The sequence below is a fragment of the Solea solea genome, chromosome 18 (genome assembly GCF_958295425.1).
Source record: "Solea solea chromosome 18, fSolSol10.1, whole genome shotgun sequence".
In the NCBI taxonomy this organism is placed as follows: domain Eukaryota; kingdom Metazoa; phylum Chordata; class Actinopteri; order Pleuronectiformes; family Soleidae; genus Solea; species Solea solea.
The window spans coordinates 22590302-22609691 of NC_081151.1; the positions used below are offsets into that span (position 1 = coordinate 22590302).

At 40.3% G+C, this 19390-nt stretch overlaps 2 protein-coding genes across 17 annotated transcripts in view; one reads left to right on the forward strand and one right to left on the reverse strand.

Moving 5' to 3' along the window:
* The window catches only part of mark3a (MAP/microtubule affinity-regulating kinase 3a), a 40451-nt gene extending 28918 nt beyond the window's left edge, over positions 1 to 11533 (forward strand). For 5 of the 16 annotated variants that reach the window (XM_058616008.1, XM_058616010.1, XM_058616012.1 and 2 more), the window contains exons 16-18: positions 1901 to 1927; positions 9229 to 9273; positions 10544 to 11533. In XM_058616008.1, the coding sequence (XP_058471991.1) occupies positions 1901 to 1927; positions 9229 to 9273; positions 10544 to 10889 (418 nt within the window). In that variant the 3' untranslated portion in view covers positions 10890 to 11533. Of the gene's footprint in view, positions 1 to 1900; positions 1928 to 6689; positions 6770 to 6985; positions 7055 to 9228; positions 9274 to 10543 lie in introns of those variants that run through there. The other 11 variants (XM_058616014.1, XM_058616015.1, XM_058616017.1 and 8 more) reach the window with 5 other exon arrangements.
* A 1983-nt stretch (positions 11534 to 13516) lies between these two features.
* On the reverse strand, positions 13517 to 18915 carry ckba (creatine kinase, brain a). The gene is made up of 8 exons (XM_058615615.1): positions 18795 to 18915; positions 18135 to 18336; positions 17171 to 17325; positions 16792 to 16924; positions 15660 to 15831; positions 15443 to 15566; positions 14358 to 14547; positions 13517 to 13912 (listed from the first exon to the last, which is right to left on the reverse strand). Exons 2-8 carry the CDS (start codon positions 18325 to 18327, stop codon positions 13734 to 13736), a joined length of 1146 nt encoding a protein of 381 aa, XP_058471598.1. The 5' UTR covers positions 18328 to 18336; positions 18795 to 18915; the 3' UTR covers positions 13517 to 13733.
* Positions 18916 to 19390: the final 475 nt, after the last annotated feature.

Genomic DNA, 19390 nt, shown 5'->3' on the forward strand with positions numbered 1-19390 from the left:
TTAACTGACGTCTGTAATAGAAAACGTCTTTGATTCCAAAACCGACAAAAGCCTGATGCCGTGACCTTTGTGTTTTCATAGAGAAAACATACAAAAAAAACATACATCATAACATCATATTTAGCAGGTTGTGTTGTTAAAAAATGAAATAATTTGTCCATAAAGTTTGTTTACATGTGTAATCGCTTAAAAAAAATAAAAAAAATTGTACCAGTTTTACTGTACGTTAGCCAAGGGCCTTGCTTTATGGAGGCGGCCATTTTGTGCTGCCATGCGTCCACAGCAACCCCAACGCACAAACGAGCCAGAGTGTGACCACCTTGTCCTTTCTGGTCTGTGGAGGCTACCGTAGTTCCCTATTGAGCTCAAGGAGTCCTTTTATCTAAAAAATCTAATAGAATTAGAGAGATCAGTTTTATTATTTAAAGCATTTTTAGGCCACACAAATAATTGCAAAATAGACAAAATGTATATTTACATTTTTTTTCGACATGATTTAGAGTTTTCAGTGATGTTCAATTACGAATTATATCGCAATCCATGCTCTAATCTGCGTTTTCTGTAACTCACACGTGGTTAAAAAAAAAAAAAAGCCATAAATTGGAACAAAAGTAGTGGTTTCTTCATCACTTTTGTGCGACATCATTTATTGATACATGTAGAAAAACACACATGTTTTTTAGTAACCGATAAGATAAATATCTGCAGACTTCCTCATGCTTTTCACCAGGATTGTCCCATGATGGAAGATTACAGGCTTGACTTTGCTCACAGCTGCAGACGGGGGAACTCTGTTCCCTTACGAGTGCAGGTTTTGATTTCATGCTTAAAATCATATTAAATGTGCCAGACACGTTTGGCTTAAGTTGTTTAAAAACATTATTTTTCTGGACTAAACTGCACTGAATGAGACATTGTGGTTAATGTGTGGATGAAATTCAGAAGCCAAACTCTGACTTAAAACATCTCACTGTGCAAATGTGATGATCTTGAGTCTGTGCTCCGCTCATGCAGGAAGTACAAAACCATTCTGTGAACGAATCTTTTTAACGACTCATTTTCACCCAAAACAACGGCTTCACAAGTCACTCGTTTGTGCCGCGTAGAAAACCACGTCAGTGAGTCTATGATGACTCCACCCACATTGAGGAGGAGCTATGAAGTGTGATTGGATCCAAACAGAGTCGAGTCAAGTCGAGTAGATCTAGAACCGTATAATGGAAAACCAGCTCTCCCTGGATTGTTACCAGTACAACTTTTTGTATCCCAATAATCATGGGTCTCATGGGACACCAATTAAAGTCTTTTTTTCCTTGAATTTACTCCAATTTATTAAGGAAACTATACCTAACTAATGAGCCATCGCCACCATTCTCGGAAACATAATGTTCCAACAGAAAAAACGATTCCGTTTCCCAAAAAAGTCTCATTGTGTAGTTCTTAAAATTCCCCGATATCCGATCCGTCCTTGGTGAAAGCCCAGTGTGAACATGAAATGGTCCAGACCAGATTATTGTTGAGCAGCTACTTGTTTCCCTCTCGCTCCAAAGTCACCACACATTAGTTTGTATAATTTGCACCTATTATCCTGAAATTGGATCCCACATTTGTTAAAATGCTGTGAAGCGGCAGCCAGGCCAGTGACGTCGCTCCTGCAATGACTGACCTAAAATGAGGACTGGAAATCATTTTGATGATCGAATGAATAAGAAAGAAAAATATAAATGAATCCTCCCTTTCACTGTTGATGATTCCAATCACCCCATTTTTGTTCACTCATTAAGAATCCTCATGCCTCCCCTTCCTCCTCCTCCTCCTCCTCCCCCACCTCCTCCTCCTCCTCCTCCTCTCACGTCTCCTTCACCATTCTCACTGTTTCTTTGTCTGGTTTCTGTTGTAGAAACATGTCATTCAGGTTTACCAAAAGGTAGGACTTCCTGTACTGCCTCACACTGTGTGCCAAACATACCGACAAACAATGTCATTATTAAAAGAAAAGAAAAAGAAAAGAAAAACCTTTCTTTTGAAACTCAACAGAGACGCGTGGGGCTGCTGGCACTGAACTAACACAACGCTTAGCTGAAAAACAAACTCTCTCTCTCTCTCTTTCTCTGGGTACATTTACATCACACAGGTTATAATCAGATTAACGTGATCAGATCTTTCCAAGGGTTTCCAGTGATATTCTCCCTAAGTTTCCTTGAAGCCGCTGTCGAGTCTGTGCAGTAAATATGAAGCGTTAAAACGTTAACAGCCCTGTTTGTGTTTTGCAGCGCCTGCAGTATCGTTAAATCAAAATAAAGCTCTGCTGTTTTCTTTTGGGAAATCACTTCCAGACAGGACATTTTCCAGCTCCAGTATTCTCGCTACATGCACAATTTGCCGTCGTTTACTTTACAACACATCAAATCTGCCATGGTCTTCACCAGGGGTCTCAAACTCAAATGACCTGTGGGTCACCGAGTGTCGCGTTTGCTCGGTCGGGGGCTGGTGAAGTGAAAAAAAGAAAAGAAATAATAAGATTTATGATGATATTTCACATTATTTCAGAAATCATTTGAGGATTAGCATGAAAATAAGAAAGCAAATACTCAGTATTTTGCAATATTGTGAAAATAACGTATTGTGACGTAAATATCGTGATAATATCATATTATGACGTAAATATCGTGATAGTATCATAGTGTGGTGTAAATAACGTTTTAGTATCGTATTGCGCCATAAATATCGTGATATCATATTGTGGTGTAAATATCATTTTAATGTATTGGCTGTAAATATCGTGATATCGTATTGGGATGTAAATATCGTGTTAAAATTGTGTTGGGCTGTAAATATCATAAGAATATCGTATTGTGGTCTAAATATCATGATAATATCATATTGGGACGTAAATATCAAGATAATATATTGCTATGTAAATATCGAGGAAATATCGCATTGTGACATAAGTATCGTGATAATGAAGTACATAATATTGTAATATCATAATAATATGGTATTGTGACGTACATATGGTGATAATATCCTATTGTGATGTAAATATTTTGAAAATCGGGATAATATCACACTACAGCGTAAATATCTTGATTATGTCATCAATATCGTGATAAAATCATATTGCGAAGTGAATATCGTGTTAATATCGTATTGTGACGTTTATATCGTATCGCGATACCCACCCCTATAAATAAGTTAATAGTGTTGAATTTCTATTGTTGAGAAAAACACTCAACAACGTACAGTTCTAGTAATCTCGTGATTTTAACCCTAATGTTAAAAACCACCATGCTTAGCTAAGCTATGTATTTACCGCACAGACTTGAAATGAATGTTGTTGAGACGTGTTTTCCTCAGTAAGTGTGTGTAAATGTACTCTCTCTCCGTGGCTGTGGTTGGTCTGAGCGGCTAAAGGCTGATTGTGAGACGACCTTCACTCCTCGATCAATCGGCTCATTAATCAGCAGCAGCAGCAGCAGCAGCAGCAGCTTTGCCACTAATCATTGGCCAGTGCATGCATGAGGGGTCGCTTTTCACAGCTGCCGTCGATCGTGGTGTTTTTTTTTCCTTTTTCTCCCCACAACGATTGTTGTTGTTAATGACTGAATTCTCTCTCTTTCTTTCTCTCTTCTCTCTCTTCTCTCTTCTCTCAGCTGTTTGAAACTGCACTTTTCTGACGGAGCGTTGAACGTTTTTTTATTCCTGATCACATTTGTTGGTTTTCTTTGTGATTCCCACTCAATAGAAAGCGTGTCAGGACCTTTTAGGAGCAGGTTTATGTTGTAGGTTGTGGTGTTTTGTGTAGGAGTCGGTTGCAGTGACACTGTAGTAACTGTAGTTATTACCTTAGTTTAAAATGGGACTCTTCTTCTTTTGTCCCGGTTCAGTTCTTTGTTGTTTTGGTTGTTTTCTTCTTCTGAGATCAGTGTGGACGTCGGTTCAACTCTGTTGCACTTGTTTTGTCTGAGGTTAAACCATAAAATCTACACACTGGTGCAGGTTTTACTGCAGCTGATTTTTTTCATTTCTGCCTTATATGTTTGTACGATTATGTCTCTTTTTTTTTTTCCTCCATCTGATAAAATGCCACAGTTTTATAACAGCAATCATAACAAATGACATAAAAACTTAACTTTACTAACAACGTGTAATCAAAACACACAAATCAGCAGTCTGTACAAAGTACCAAAGTAAAGTGATACTATATTACCAGAAAATGACTTTGGTAGAAGATGAATTCACTTTTGTATAATATGTACTTAGGTAAAGTCTTAAAGTATATGACATTTACTTTACTTAAGTATCAAAAATCTTAAGTGAGGAGTTAGGATTGAGCCATGGCGGCTCAGTGGTAGTTGTTGTCGCTCCTGTTGTTCCTGTTGTCGCTCAACAGGAAGGTTGGAGGTTCAAGGAAATGTAGTGGAGAAAAGTACACTATTTATCGAGGAAATGTAGTAAAAGTACACTATGTTGGAAATGGAGTGAAAGTACACTATTTATGTTGAAAAATGGAGTGAAAGTACACTATTTATCTAGGAAATGGAAAAAAAGTACACTATTTCTGTTGAAAAATGCAGTAAAAGTACACTATCTAGGAAATGGAATAAAAGTACACTATTTCTTTTGGAAATGGAGTAAAAGTACACGATGTAAGAAATGTAGTGGAGTAAAAGTTGCGAGAAATACAAATAAAGTAAAGTAGAGATATTTGAATTTTGTACTCAAGTACAGTAACAAAGTATTTGTACAACATTTGCTAACGAAATGTGCAAACTTGCATAAATGAGTCATAACCCGGCGATTATTAGAATAATAAATATCCAATAAATAAGTGAATATGGCCTAAAAGTATTGTTCACTGTGGTGAAGCTGATAAAACCTCATTATTTTGTCATTTCTGCTTGAAAATGACTTCATTAAATAAAATAACCCTTTTTTTTTACTAAAAATCACTCGATTATTTGAGTATTGAATAGTTTAATATAGTTTTAAATTAGTTTCATTTTAATTTGTTGGAAAAAGCTGAATACAATTTGCATAAACTTTTTTTTTTAGTCCTGATATAATATTTTCCTCTTGTTTAAAATGTTTTCTCCTCAGAGAAATCCACCACATGAGTTTGTCCTTGTCCTTTATGTTGTTTTATTATTTCTTCTGAATGTCTGTTACGTCTTATTTCTGGGATTATTTATCTTTTTACGAGGTTTGAGTTCAGGATTGTCTCACGTTGGGAGATTTTAAAAAGTCGATCCACAGTAAACGGAGTGAGTTTAAACGTCTGTGATTGAGTGAATGTCCCTCCCTGATGAGGACAAGTGAGGCCTCTGTGGCTCAGCAGCGCCCTCTGCTGGCTCAGCATATGTCTTCCCTCCTGACATCGTCCTCACCTTCCTCTCCGTCATCCAGAGCCTGGACAAAGTGTGTCCTCCATGTGTCCTCGCCGTCTTCTCACCTCATTCTGAGCCACTTTTCTGTCCGTCTTCATTTCTGTGGGAAACGTGAAACTGACAAAATGTAGAATTTCCTGCTTTAAATCAATCCTTATTTCTCTTATCGAGTCATTTCCTGATTATTTTATTCAATTATTAATCATAAAATGACACAAATTGTAGCTAAAACGTCATGTTTACAGTTTGCATCATTTAAAAATGTGTCATTCATGGAGACCAGAGGTTAAACCGTAATCCCACGACAACCGAGGACTGAACAAACTGGGATTAGAATGTCTTAGTTTTAGTTTCAGTTCACTATTTACCTTCTTTTTTCTTTTCTTTTTTTTTACCTTTCAAAATATTGTGATTTGATAATTTGCGTTGATTCAAAAAGTATTATAAGTCATAACCCGGTGATCATTATTTTTTTTAAAAACAACTGAAAATGGCTTAAAAGTCAAAAATAAGAAGCAACAGCAGAACTTTTTCACTGTGATGTGGAAGTGGACCAAACCTGACCTGGTTATTAAATATTAATTAAAATAATATTATGGTTAAATTGCAGCCTCTGGTGATTGATTGTAAATTGTAAACCAGTAGAGGGTCGACAGATGCTGGCTTTGTTTTACAACAAATGACATAAAAACCTAACTTTTACTTCTAAGCAAAAAGAAATGTTTAATAGTGATCAAAATCTGAGCAAATCGGATCAACAGAAAGTTTATTTTATGCAAACAACGTGTGAACTTGCATAAATAAGTCATAAACTGGTGATTATTAGAATAAAAATGTCCAAAAATAATACTTTTCCAGTGTTTTTCACTGGTGAAGCTGACGAAACCTAATGTTCGATCATTTCTGATTGAAAAAAGTGACTTAATTATTAAATATGAACTAAATATTAAGGTTAAATTTGGATGGTTAATTGTAAAACTAACTTAAGTTGATCTTTCTTCCAATAGTCATGTTGTTTATTTGTGTTTTTTAAACTCCCTTAAACTTAAAATATTACAGATTTATTTTGACTTTAGGGGAATTCTTTTGTCAGTTTGGGTTCCTTCGTACATTCCTGATAAAACTCTTCATCTTGTTTTCCAGACTTGACCAAAAACCAGTTTCTTCTCCTCAGGTCATTTTAGGTTTCAGTCACCTCCTCCTTCTCCTCCTCACTATATGTGTGTGTGTGTGTGTGTCCTCCTAACCTTCCTGTGCCCTTTAACCTTGACCTCTTGCTGCTCTTCCTCTCCTCGCCTGTAGGGTCAGTATTGACCCGGCCAAACGGCAGATGGCCAAAACAGGGCCTGCCATCCCTTCCACGCAGGGAGGAAAGACCCTTAGTAAGTCTTCAGTCTTCAGTCTCCTCGATCACACTTCCCTCCTCCTTTCTCCTCCTCATCCTTTCCATGCTTTGTTTTTTCTTTTCTTTTTCTTTATTGGCCTGTCGTCATGTCACACATTTAGAAATATTCTTTCCCTCTTTCTTTTTCTTTCTTTGTCACGTGTGTCTCCGTTTTTGGAGCTCGTCTCCTCAGATTCACGTCTCTTTCTTTCAGATTCAGGAGCTGAAGATGTAGAGAGTTGTAGGACGATGAAGATCTAGAGTAAGAGGCTGTTTGAGTGACGTGGAGGGACTTTGCCCTCTCCTCGTACCCCCCCTCCCTCCCCCCCCCTCGGTCATGTGACTTCCACAGCGTCTCTGACCGACTTTCAGGACCTGCTGTCGGTTCCTGTGTCTTCTCTCGTCCCTCATGTTTTTGTCGAGTCAGTGGAGCTGTCGGGGGGGAGGGGGAGGGGGCGGGTGGAGGTAGAGTGTGTGGCGGTCACTTCCTGCTCCTCGTCCTGTTTTTCTGTTCTCCGTCACCAGGTTTTCTCACCCCGTTGAGTCTTTTGTTGTTCATTTTCAAATATTTTCCTTGTCCTGTAAGTGAGTCAGGGACAGATTAGAGACTTTAGACGGCGCGAGTGTCCGTGCGTCTGCTGTGAGGACGCCATGTTCACTCTCTGCAGAGTTCACGAGGACAGCATGAGCCCTGTGAACGCTGCATAATCATTCTTAGATTGTAAATCGTCTGTATCGATCGAAACGACCTCACGATCTCGACCTTTAAAAGCTAAAGTGGAATCGAGGGTTTAACCACGCCCCCCCAGGTTTGTCAAACCCAGAAATGACGATGTTCTCAAATGTCTTGTTTTTGTCCACAAACCAAAAATGATTCACTTTGAATGATTTCTTTGTTTTATGGAGCAAAGAAACTAGAAAATATTCACATTTAAGAAGCTGAAACAATCAAAAAATCTTGTTTTTAAAATGGGAAATGTGATTCGGACCGTGGGCGGGGCTTGGGAAGCTGCCTGCTGATTGGCTACTGAGTTTTGGAGCGAGTAGTCACGGGCTGTCTGTCTGGAACTCGTTCCCCCGTCAACGTCCAACAAAGTAACTGTAAATATCTAACGTTTATAATCTGACAAACTAATACGGATTTAACTGTTAAAAATAGCCCCTGAATCTAATCTGGACTAATAGTATGGTGCCAGATTAGCAAACATCGGTTGATTTAACTGTGGATTTTACAGTTTAGACGTTGACGTCGTCACATTTAATCGTCAAATTAAACCTGATCTTGAAATTGAGTCGACGCGTTTCCTCTGTGTAATATAATCTGTGAAACTGCAGCATCACGCACTGAACAGACAGTTTTTAATCTCGCGTGTTGTTTTATGACTTTTATTCAAAGGTCAATTCTAACTTGTGCTTGTTAAAAACGGGATTATTTAATCTTCACACTCGCTGAGATTCGTCAACAGAGTTGTTTGTGCCACGGTTCTCAAACTCTGGGTCGGGACCCACAGAAGGGTCGCGGGTGAATATTTTGGGTGTATAAATTTTGTACATCTGTAGTTTTAAATTATCTTATGGATAAATTAGTTTTTTTCATTATTAGTTTTGTGATTTGGATTATAAAAAAAAAACTAACCCTAACCCAGACTCCGCCCCAACCCTGTCACCTTGACTCATTAGCGGCAGTGAAATGTCTAGGCTCTGCCCCCTTCACTGCTCCCCACTCCCCCTCCCTCCTCCTCCTCTCCCTCACTCAGCTCACTGCCTGGGCAGAGTCAGTCTCAGAAAAGTGGGCGTGGTTTACCAATAAATGTTGAAAAAAAGCTTTTAAATCCACTTGTAATCGTTAAAATAATGTTTAATCATGATTTATTAACCAAATTGCGATGTTTTATTTTGCACATTTGCTCTTATTTCCTTTAGTTTTACCGTTTTCTAATAAATAAATTAAATCTTTAAAAACTCACTTCTATCACATTCAGACATCATTTTATGGAGTTGTTTGGATGGATTCTGTTGTTTGAGTTTCTCGTTGAGGAATTTTTTAAAAGTTCATATTTACATGAGTGTGGATGTAAAGGTGCAGTAGGCGTTTCCGTTCCGCTCTGATTGTTTGTTTTTGTTGCTGCCGTTGCTTTCAGTTCGGGGTTCACCGTCACTGTCCACGTCCTGTCACATGACTCTTCCTCACTGATCTGAATGGAAGTGAAACATCTTCCATGTTTGTTTGTTTGTGCTTTTGTTTTTTTGCGGTTGGTGGCTCCGCCTCCTCTGCCTCCTCCTCCTCCTCCTCGTCGTTGTCGTCATCCATGTTCTCTTTCTCTCTCTCTCTTTATGAAAGATTAAACCACTGAAATTTGAAGTGAAATGAAAGTGAAATGAAATTTTTGTCGAGCACAATCCACATCTTTTGTTGTGTTTTATTCTCCTCCTGTCTGATCTTCTCATGCACCTCAGAGTCTCAACAGAATTTGAGAGAAACGGGAGACTTGAGGGCTCAAGGTGAGGCTAACCTGTCCCCGCCCACAACCCCGCCCCCTACATGTGCACCTGCCTCCTTTAAATGAAGCTTCAGTTGCTCCTCGTCTGCAGTCTCTCTCTCTCACTCTCACTCTCTCTCACTCTCTCTCTGCTTTGACGTTTTTCCTCGATTTTTATTATTAATCGTGTTTTCATGAATTTGAGCTTTGCATTTTTGAAAGTTTGGCCTGGCAATGATTTTTGTTTTGATTTAACATTTGCATGACACAGTGTTTGCTGCTCTGTTAGCATGGCTTGTTTGTTCTGCTCTGAATCTGAACGTGTTCTAACCCCAGTTTACGTCGTTACATTCACGGTCACACAAGTCCAGTTTATTTCAAACATTCAAAAATAAACACTCCGAAGAATTTGTTTCAAAACGTGTTTCCTGACGGAAGCGTATCGCATTCACCTAAAATCATTTTTTTAAATCCTTTTTTACGAGATTTTTTTTGGGCTCTTTTTTTTACGAGATTTTTTTTTTGATTCTGTTTTTACGAGATATTTCTTTTGTGTCTGTTTTTACGAGATTTTTTTAGCTTTTTTTTTAACAATATTTTTTTGGGCTCTTTTTTTACAAGATTTCTTTGGGCTATTTTTTTACAAGATTTTTTTGGGGTTCTGTTTTTCCGAGATTTTTTTCCGGGTCTGATTTTCCAAGATTTTTTTGGGCTCTTTTTTTATGAGATGTTTTTGGGCTCTTTCTTTATGTGATTTTTTTGGGCTGTTTTTTTACAAGATTCTTTTTCGGGCTCTGTTTTTTATGAGAGATTTTTTTTCTGGGTCTGTTTTTCCGAGTTTTTTTGGGGGGATGGGTTCTGTTTTTACGAGATGGTTTTTTTTGGGTTTTAATTTTAAGTTTGTTAACAATCTATACTTCCTGTGAAGATATAAAACTGAGAAAATGTAGTAATAGTTCAAAAATCCCCCCCAAAACAATACAGGTAAAGGTAATACATTAGTTTATGGTAGGTAACATAATTCAGTTGATACAATAAAATTATAAAATTATTGGATCCATTTCAATGTTTTAACACATTTTAAAAGTGTGACATGAATGTAATGTACATAAAAAACACTGGGGTTAGAAAAGTATTTCATATTCAACTGTGGCTGGAAGCCATTTTGGGTCACCCAAAACCAGCCGGTTTGGTGACACAAAATGGCTGCCATTTCTCTAAAATCCACTGGCGAAAGTGGCCAAATGTGCGTCTCTTAAATCCCGTTTTCCTCTCTCTCTGTGTGCCGACAGTCGCCATGTACCTGGGGATCAAAAAGGGGAAAATAAAGACAGTAAACCCCGCGCCCTCAGATTCACTTGGAGTATGAGGACCACCAGCTCCATGGAGCCCTGCGACATCATGCGGGAGATTCGCAAGGTGCTCGACGCCAACAACTGCGACTACGAACAGCAAGAGAGTTTCCTGCTGCTGTGCGTGCACGGCGACGGCCACGCCGAGAACCTGGTGCAGTGGGAGATGGAGGTGTGCAAGCTGCCGCGCCTCTCGCTCAACGGCGTGCGCTTCAAGAGGATATCAGGCTCATCCATCGCATTCAAGAACATCGCTTCCAAAGTTGCCAACGAGTTAAAGCTATGAGCAAAACCCACACTTACACTTACACACACACACACACACGTATATATATATATATATATAAATATATATATATATAATATCTAGAAGTATTTAAGCTGTACAATCATCCAAGTAGCAGTTTCCAAATGTCTCCCCCTCTCCTTTTTTTTAAAAAAACAAAACAAAAATACAGAGTTATGTATTGAATATTAAAAACTGTATAGTTTAAGGCTTTTGGCAATAATCACTGAATTATCTACTAATACTTCAGTCTGTTGTTGGTGTTGTTGCTGTGGCCTCGACACGTGGGCTGGAAAACGATTTGTCATGCTGTGAATGTGGACAAAAAAGCATTTCTAGTCTTATTTATTTCATCTGTTTTTTGTTTTTGTTCTCTCTCTCTCTCACTAGCTCTCTCACTCTCTCTCACCCGGAAAAATAGAAAGAAGAAAAAAAAATCACGTAGCATTTTTTTTTTGTTTTCAGTGTAAATAATGTATGTTACTTTCAAACCGCTTCACTGCAGTACTTTTTTTTTCTTTTGTATTTTGTTGAAGAGTAGAGATGATGATGATGATGATGATGATGACGATGGGGAGTCCGTGTAAATGCCCACAAGGTCGAGGGGTCACTCGTGTCTCGATTAAAATGTCTGTCAACTTGAACGTCTCGTCTCACGCTCATCCTTTTAATTATAATTTAAATTTAATTTATCCCGATGAAAATATGTGTTTGGCTATATACACACAACATACAATGTATGTGTTATATGTGCAGAGTGGTAGGTTGGCCACTAGGTGGAGTTAGTGAACCTGGCAGGAAACAAAATGATGTTTACTGCCATCTTGTGGACGTTTTGGGTCCAGAAAAAGTGCAGAATTGCAGGCATTCTTTGAAAAGCACCTCCTGTTTCCAATGTCCAAAAAAATGTCTTTTGAGAATTAAAGAAACCAGGAAATATACATTTCATTAATAATCCAGATAGTAGGTTAACGGTTGCACTGCTTTTTAAATTAAAATAAATTCAGAAAAAGTCAATTCTCCACATTAACATCTGTGCTGCAGTAAAGTGTCCAGTCCGTCCTTTTCAGTAAGAGGTGCAACACTGCCCTCTAGAGGAAAATGTCTGCATCCACAGCTCAAATACACATTTACTTTGTGCAGAAACAGTAAAAGGAAGTTTTAACCTCTTCTTCCCTGACCCTCTTTTTGGGGTCCCTGTTCGAAAATGAAATGCCCAAAATAAATAGAGTATATCTCTGCAATTACAAGCTCTATGTGAATTATCTTGGTCTCAAAATATAGATAACACTTTATATACGTTTCACTGTAGATACCACTGTGCCAGATGGGACCCACAATAAATGAAGGATTTTTTCCCTCGCCCAAAGAAATATTGCATTTTAAAATAAAGATCACCTTTTAAAAATGTGCATTAGGAGCTTAAAACTCGTGGAAGTCACATTAGCTGTGCAAAGTGTGATGATGCTGAAGTGAAGCAGAGTGAGATTACAGAGGTTTTAGTGAAGAGATGCCTAGTGTGGCAATATCTATGCCATTTAAGATTACTATGAGTAAAAAATGATTAAACCCATTTCATTTTACTTACATGTCACTATTGGTCTCAGAAAAACTTGTTTTGGATTAAAAAAATAAAAAATGATTAAAAAATCAATATGTGGGGCATTTTTCTCTGGAGCGTCAGAGACCACTCTGAGCCTCAGCCTGTTCAGGGCCATAGCTGCGGCTGTGATTGGCCAATCTGGGTGATTGACAGCTCGTTTTAATCATCAAAGCCAATAGGATCAGGCTGCGGTCTCCGAATACACGTAGCTCCTCCCGTTTGTTCCGTCAGAAGGAAGTAGTTTGACGGACATCCGCCCTTCTTCAATCAAAACCAGCTAACGGCCGTCTGGAATGACCAATCAGACCAGGAAGAGCCCCCAAAGCATGCTGGGAAGTGTAGTTCTCCGCGGTTTGTTCCGGTGAAAACAGCTTGTTTTACTCAACAACAAAGGTAAGACAACATTTATGGTTGTATTTCTTGAAAGTGAGTTGTTTTGCTGTTGTTTTGCGGCTGGATACGCGAGTTTTGGTCGTAGAATGACATAAATGTTACCGTGGAATCTGTGGAGTTTTTTTTCCAACATGGCGGTGCTAATTCGTTGCCGCTTTTAAATGTTTACGCTGTTATGATGTTTTCGGCTGGTGTTGGTTAGATTACTTAGCGTTTAGTTAACAGGAATGGTTTTATGAGCTTTTAGCCGAGTTTCTGAGCTTTCTGTGGGTATGCAGTATGTCAATATTGATCAAAGGTAAATGTGCATCGTGGTGCGTATTCTTGCCCCCGGTGCCGGGGGCAAAAATAGCCCCGGAATGACTTGTGTTTTTGTACATTAATCAATATTTGACACAAGGTTTCTCCATAATCTAAAATATTTTCATGTTCTTGTAGTGTTGATTTAAAGGGTGAATAGCCCCACCTAGTGGGCAACCTTTAGACTAGAACATTAGTTTTCATCAAATATTAAAAACAAACATTTAACACTAGATTACGGAGAAGAGATGACAGTAAATGTTCGTCACGGCAACCATCCAAGCGGAAGAGAACCGGATTATAATTTTACGATAAAAATCTCACGCCAGAGTTCAACCAGAGTTTCTTTTATTAGATTGCAGATCCATCCTCACATGAACACTTTTTCATTTTTAAATACATGAACAAATCCGGACGACGACGACTGTGTGATACGGAGTCAAACATTCACTCAGACACAGGAGAGGAGGACGAGGAGGAGGACGAGGAGGACGAGGAAGTGCAGGAGGACGTGTTTGTGCGTCAGGACGGTGGTCGTGGTCTTTGTTTTACTTCTGTGCAGGAATCAGGTCTTCGACAGACTCTCCCTTCTCCAGCCTCTTCTCCATCTCCACCAGCAGTTTGATTCCGTCGACCACCGTCTGCACCAGCTCCACCTCAGAGAAGCCCAGTCTGTCTGCGTTAGAGATGTCGAAGACTCCGCCCACCGCGGCCGTGTCCACGCCACCTGACGGAAAAACAACAAGAGCCGATTAGAGTCTGAAAAATCTGGATCAAGGCAAGACCAGAGATGAAGAAAGTGTCCCGTCAAGACTGGAATAACGGCGTCTTTTTGTGATTTTAATCCTTTAACACCGAGCACATCGCTGCACTGCTAAAAATATACCTAATATATAATACAAGTTGCGAAAATACTAATAAAAAATGTTTTACACAAAAAACAAAAAATCGTAAATACGTTCATAAACCATTAGGTCCTGCAATGATTGATTTACTTTGAAGCACCACTAGGGGGAGCCAGTCTATGATTTTCCTCCAATCACGATTACTCCAATGGCGGCTAAACTTGTATCAATGAGTCGATTACGGTGAATTTCCATCGTCCCGTCCCTGAAATAAAAAAGAAAGACGCTCTATAGCGCTAGCATGGAGAAACGAGCAGGTTCTCGTACCGGTTCCACGTTTCTGGAGCCTCAGCCTCTTGAGAACGTCCTCGAACTTGGCGTGTTTGCTCATGTTGGGCAGTTTGACGTGGACGCCGGCGCGCAGACCGGTGCCCAGGTTGGACGGACAGGTGAGGACGTAGCCCAGGTGCTCGTTCCACATAAAGGCGTGGCCTCGCTCCTTAAACAGGCTCTCGATCTGGAAAAGGAGAACCAGGCTCAACGTTAGACAAAAATCTGCGCTAAAATATCTAAAAACAATGCGATTAATGTTGCACATTTTGTTGAGTCGCATCTTTTACATTAGCAAACAATCTTTAAATCCACAGAAGTGCGTCATTTCTCTTCTAAATGTCGGACAGTTCAATTTAGTTCGCACTTTCACAACGTTAGTGGCTAAACTCACTGTCTCCACTTCCGTTAAATTACCAGGAAAGTAAATTTAGTGAGCACTCGACGCTCCGTTTTTACCATAAATCACGTAACAAGTGTGCAGCCACATTTTTATACGACTGCTAAAAACGTCATGAGCAAGAAACAAAGAGCAGGGCTGTTCAAAGTGGGGCCCGCAGGCCAAAGTTGGCTCTTAAACATGAAGATTTGAAAATAAATCTATATTTAAAATAAAAGTACTGTTCTCTTTCTGACAGATGGACACAAGAGTGTAAAGGCGCACCAGTGGATAGCATTTTTGCCTCACAGCATGGAGAATCAGCCACAGAATCCACATTTTGAGAAAAACAAAATTATATATAAATCTGGTCCCAGAGTAAAAGAAAACCTCCAAACGCCACCCTTATACTTAAAACCAAATCTACATTTCTGTGGCAGCGCTACAGTGCCACCCACAGGCCTGGCATATAAACTGCAGCGTTAAGACTAATGTTTTTCTGTCGCCCCATCAGCTGTCACACCGTCATGGGTTTAGCTCCGCCTATACTGGACCATTACTCTAGTACCACGAGGCAAGTGTACCCAAAAATGGAACGTTTAAGGCGAGTTATTATATTTATGGAAAGGCAAAAATACGAATGAAGACGGAATTCCTATGATTCAGTGACGTCATTGTTCCTAAATCCCGTTTTCCGACCCACCTTGGTGAGTCCGGTGCAGAAGCGGTTGAACACCTCCTTCATGTTCCCGCCCTTCTGCATGGAGATGACGCGCAGGTGATCCTCCTCGTTCACCCACACCAGGAATGTCTTGTTGTCGTTGTGCCTTCAAAGAAAGAAAAGAAAAGAAATTGAGTTTCCTTCAAATAACCTCCTTTAAGTCCGAGCATTTCCTCTGCCGATGAACGCGGACACTGACCAGATTCCCCTGGCGTCGGGCCAGTCGCGGGCCATTCCTGACGCCAGCAGCAGAGGAGACACGGGCTTGTCGAACAGGAAGTGGTCGTCGATGAGCTGCTGCTGCTCGGCGTCCGTCATGTTCTTCAGGGCGTAGTATTTCCCGTTCAGGTCGCCGCTCAGAGAGTCCAGAGCTGCACAACACCGACATCAAAAAACAGCTTTCAACGGTGTGTTCGTGGGACTATTTTAGTTAATGTTGTTTGCAAAATAGACTAAAAATACAGGAGAAAATGCTCAAAAACGCACAGCCTGGCATATATTTAACAAGATGAATGAAAAAAATTATTTTAAATCAATATATTTGAAATCAGTCATCGCAATAATATCGTGAATCAGTTATTTTGTTCGGGATAATCACGACGCACGCCTCACCACGTACAGGTGATGCATGTTGTATTTTGACACTAGAAAAAAAAACAAAACACATTTACTGATTTATAAACTGGAAGACGCTCATGTTTTTTGCTGGAAAACAGCGCCATCTTGAGGCCACGCAGCTGCTGCTGGAATAAGGTGAACTGTAGCAGATTTGACGACTTTCCGATATCCGATCCAGTGATTTTGACCAATCCCAATTTATTTCTATAGCATATTTAAAAAAACAAAACAAAAAACAACCGAGTCATGAAAGGAGCGCAGCAGTCCATGTCTCGCCTTAGGGGGCGCTATAAAGCCCCAGTGCCATGCACAGGACATGTTTAGGGTCGTTTCTTTTGAATCCGCAAAACCTTTTGATTATTTTGTCGCGTTTTTTCATGTCTGTATGATAAACGCGCTCAGACGAGTTTGTTCAGCACGCAAAATCGCCAAACACCTTAGGGGGGCGCCATAGAGCCCTGGTGCCACGCACAAGTCTGAGCCCTGAGCCAATATCGCATTTTCTCCACACCCGACCTCCATGCCAAGTTTCCTGAGTTTTTATGATCGTTAACTCGCTCAAAAATGACCGGATTATCATTAGAATAATAATCTGATGTGTTGTATTATTCCACTCGTCGCCACCAGATGGCACCCACTTTTGACCGAGCATCGCCGAGAAGTGGTGCCCTTCAAATAAAAAAACTAATCTGTCCATTATTAGACGTCTTTACCTTCGATGGACAGCGTCTCCACGGCGCGGCGCTCTCCTCGGCTGCAGTGCGGTGGCAGACAGAAGCCGCGGATGCTGCGTCCTGTTCGCACGCGGGAGCTCAGGACGTAGTCGGAGTCGAGGTCATCGCCGCCCTGACACACACAGAGAAATATGACTGTTACTTTATTCCAGATGATTCCATTTATTGAATTAAGTGTCCACTACCTCCACTACACTAGGTGGCGATAGAGTTTATGTGGTTTCTGCTTTAGCTGGTGGCTATTTACTGTTGAGCTACATTAAAGTCGTCTTTAAATATTGAATTCTTGGAGCATAAATGAAGAAACTAAACTTGTATAATAAACAGATGCGTGCGTGTGAGAGCCCTCTGGTGGTACCTTCAGGTTGCCGGCTTCGATGTCAGTCTTGTGCTTGTCTGTGGGCTTGTATCCTCCGTGTCTGTCCTCGATGATGGGGTCCAGCAGCTCGCTGAAGACGTCGTACGTCTCCTCGTCCCCGGCGACGCAGCCCACCGTCATGATGAAGGGGTGACCTGAGGGCAAAGGTCAACAGGAGCAGGGGGGGAGGGGTCAGTGTGACCTTCAACACAGGAGCTGCTGCTCGTCTGCTGCCTCTTGTGGTCAGTTTGTGCCACTGAGGTTAATCCACATGGAGAATTTCAATCCCTGAATTCACGAAATGTTGACATCTAGATATATTTAGATATCTGTAGTGTTTTAAGAAGTCTCAATAGTGTTTGGTTTTATTTATATTTAAATAAAAGTTTAAAAACAAATCAAAAGAGTGAGCGGTTTGTAATAAGTAACACAACTATACCTTTATGCAATTTGAAGTGTTACATTTGTGTCAATAATAGTCACGCACCAGCTGATTTTAAATGTTGGGGGTAAATTAAATAATCTTATATATCAAATATTTTAATCCAGTGACTGAAAACAAATCCTGTTTCTATGCCACTGGTTGTAGGCAGAGGAGGGGGCCAGCAGGGGGCGCACACAGCTCAGGGCAGCACTGCTTTATGCGTCACTGTCTCATGACCAAAATAAAAAAATAAATAAAAATGAAAACCCTTTAACAGCAGAGGCTGGAGGTTTGTAACGTGAAAGCAGTAGATTATGAGACGCAGTTTATATAACACTGGTAATCTGAGAGCGTGTTGCTCTGAAATGATCACGATGTGCGGTAACATTTTATCCTTTGACAAGGTCACAGTGTGGAGACAGATGCTGCTGCTGCTGCTGCTGCTTCCTCCTGCTCCTCCTCCTCCTGCTGCTGCTGCTCCTGCTGCTGCTCTGCAGTTTAAAAACTGATGCCGTTTCTCTTTTCTTTTTTTTTTTTTACCTGGATTATCAACCCCAGTCTGGATGACGTCATCCAGGGTGAACCCGCTGGGCGTCTGTTTGCTCCTCAGCCGCTCGTACATGTCCGGAGTGAGGACCTTGGCCATGTGGTTGTTGTGTTTGCTCAGGTCCGGATACTCGTCCGCGGACGAGAACTTGAGCTTCAGCTGGTTGTGCGTGTTCCCGAAAGGCATGGCTGCTCCCTGCAAGGACGGAGGAGAGGAAACAAGGGTAGAAGGAGGGACGGAAGGAAGGAAGGATGGAGGAGGGGACAAGGTGACACACACGCGCAGACTCCTCACAGTTCACAGTCATCCTCAAACCTTGAAAAATCATCATTTTAAAAAAAATGATAAATCAAGTGAAATTAATCCCCTGATGCAGATTAACTCATCATCCTGCAGGGATTATTAAAATCCCCCGCACGCGCCGCAAACACGCACGCGTTACACGAATCACCATCGTTCGTTTGTTTCATTGAATCTTGGGATTTTGCAGGATGAGATTCCTCCATTGTTTGTGTGATGTTTGATTTTTCATCTCCAGGCCTGAGATGATGCTGCGGCTGCGGCTGCGGCTCAGTCTGCGTCAATCCCCTTGTTTTCTTTAAAGTAACACATTCAACGGATGATTTTAAAGAGAATACAATATGGATTCCTACCTTTTGTTGACGGATTTGTGGACTATTACTACCAGGGGTTGAGACAAAGATCCCTATGTTTCCTGTAGCGGAGCAGATGAGAGGAGGAGCAGACTGTTTCTGTCCCTGCGGTCACAGACTGATGAGCGGCTCCTCTGCCTCCTTTATAATCCACCATGTCTCCTCCCATTGGTCACTATTTGTAGTCCATTCATTCTATTGGCTCCAGTCAGAGAGGGTGAGGACTCGCTCACTCGCTCACTGCTCCGACACACTGACAATTCACTCACTCATTATTCAAAATTGTATTCCTCCTTTATAATTGCACTTTTTTTCTCACTGTTGCACATTTTACATTTGATGTTTATAATATTTGTTTGTATTGCTGCTATGTTAAAACAATTTCCCCTTGGGGATGAATAAAGTATTTCTATTCTATTCTATTCTATTCAGTTTTTAAATTAATTGAATTAATAAACTTTTATTTCAGTTATCACTTTTCAATCACAAAATGTTGACATTTTATCCAACAATGTTGTATTTTTTTGCCTTTTTATCTCAATATTTTTTACATTTACTTTCATAATTTTGACTAATTTTGTAATTTATCTCACAAT

What these genes read in the sequence shown, in the direction of transcription:
- ckba (XM_058615615.1), bottom strand. Translation starts at nt 18,327, where the DNA reads ATGCCTTTCGGGAACACGCACAACCAGCTGAAGCTCAAGTTCTCGTCC. An exon ending in TCGAAGCCGGCAACCTGAAG is followed by an intron (nt 16,925 to 17,170) that starts GTACCACCAGAG and finishes TGTGTGTGTCAG; the next exon opens with GGCGGCGATGACCTCGACTC. An exon ending in TCTGCACCGGACTCACCAAG is followed by an intron (nt 14,548 to 15,442) that starts GTGGGTCGGAAA and finishes CTCCTTTTCCAG; the next exon opens with ATCGAGAGCCTGTTTAAGGA.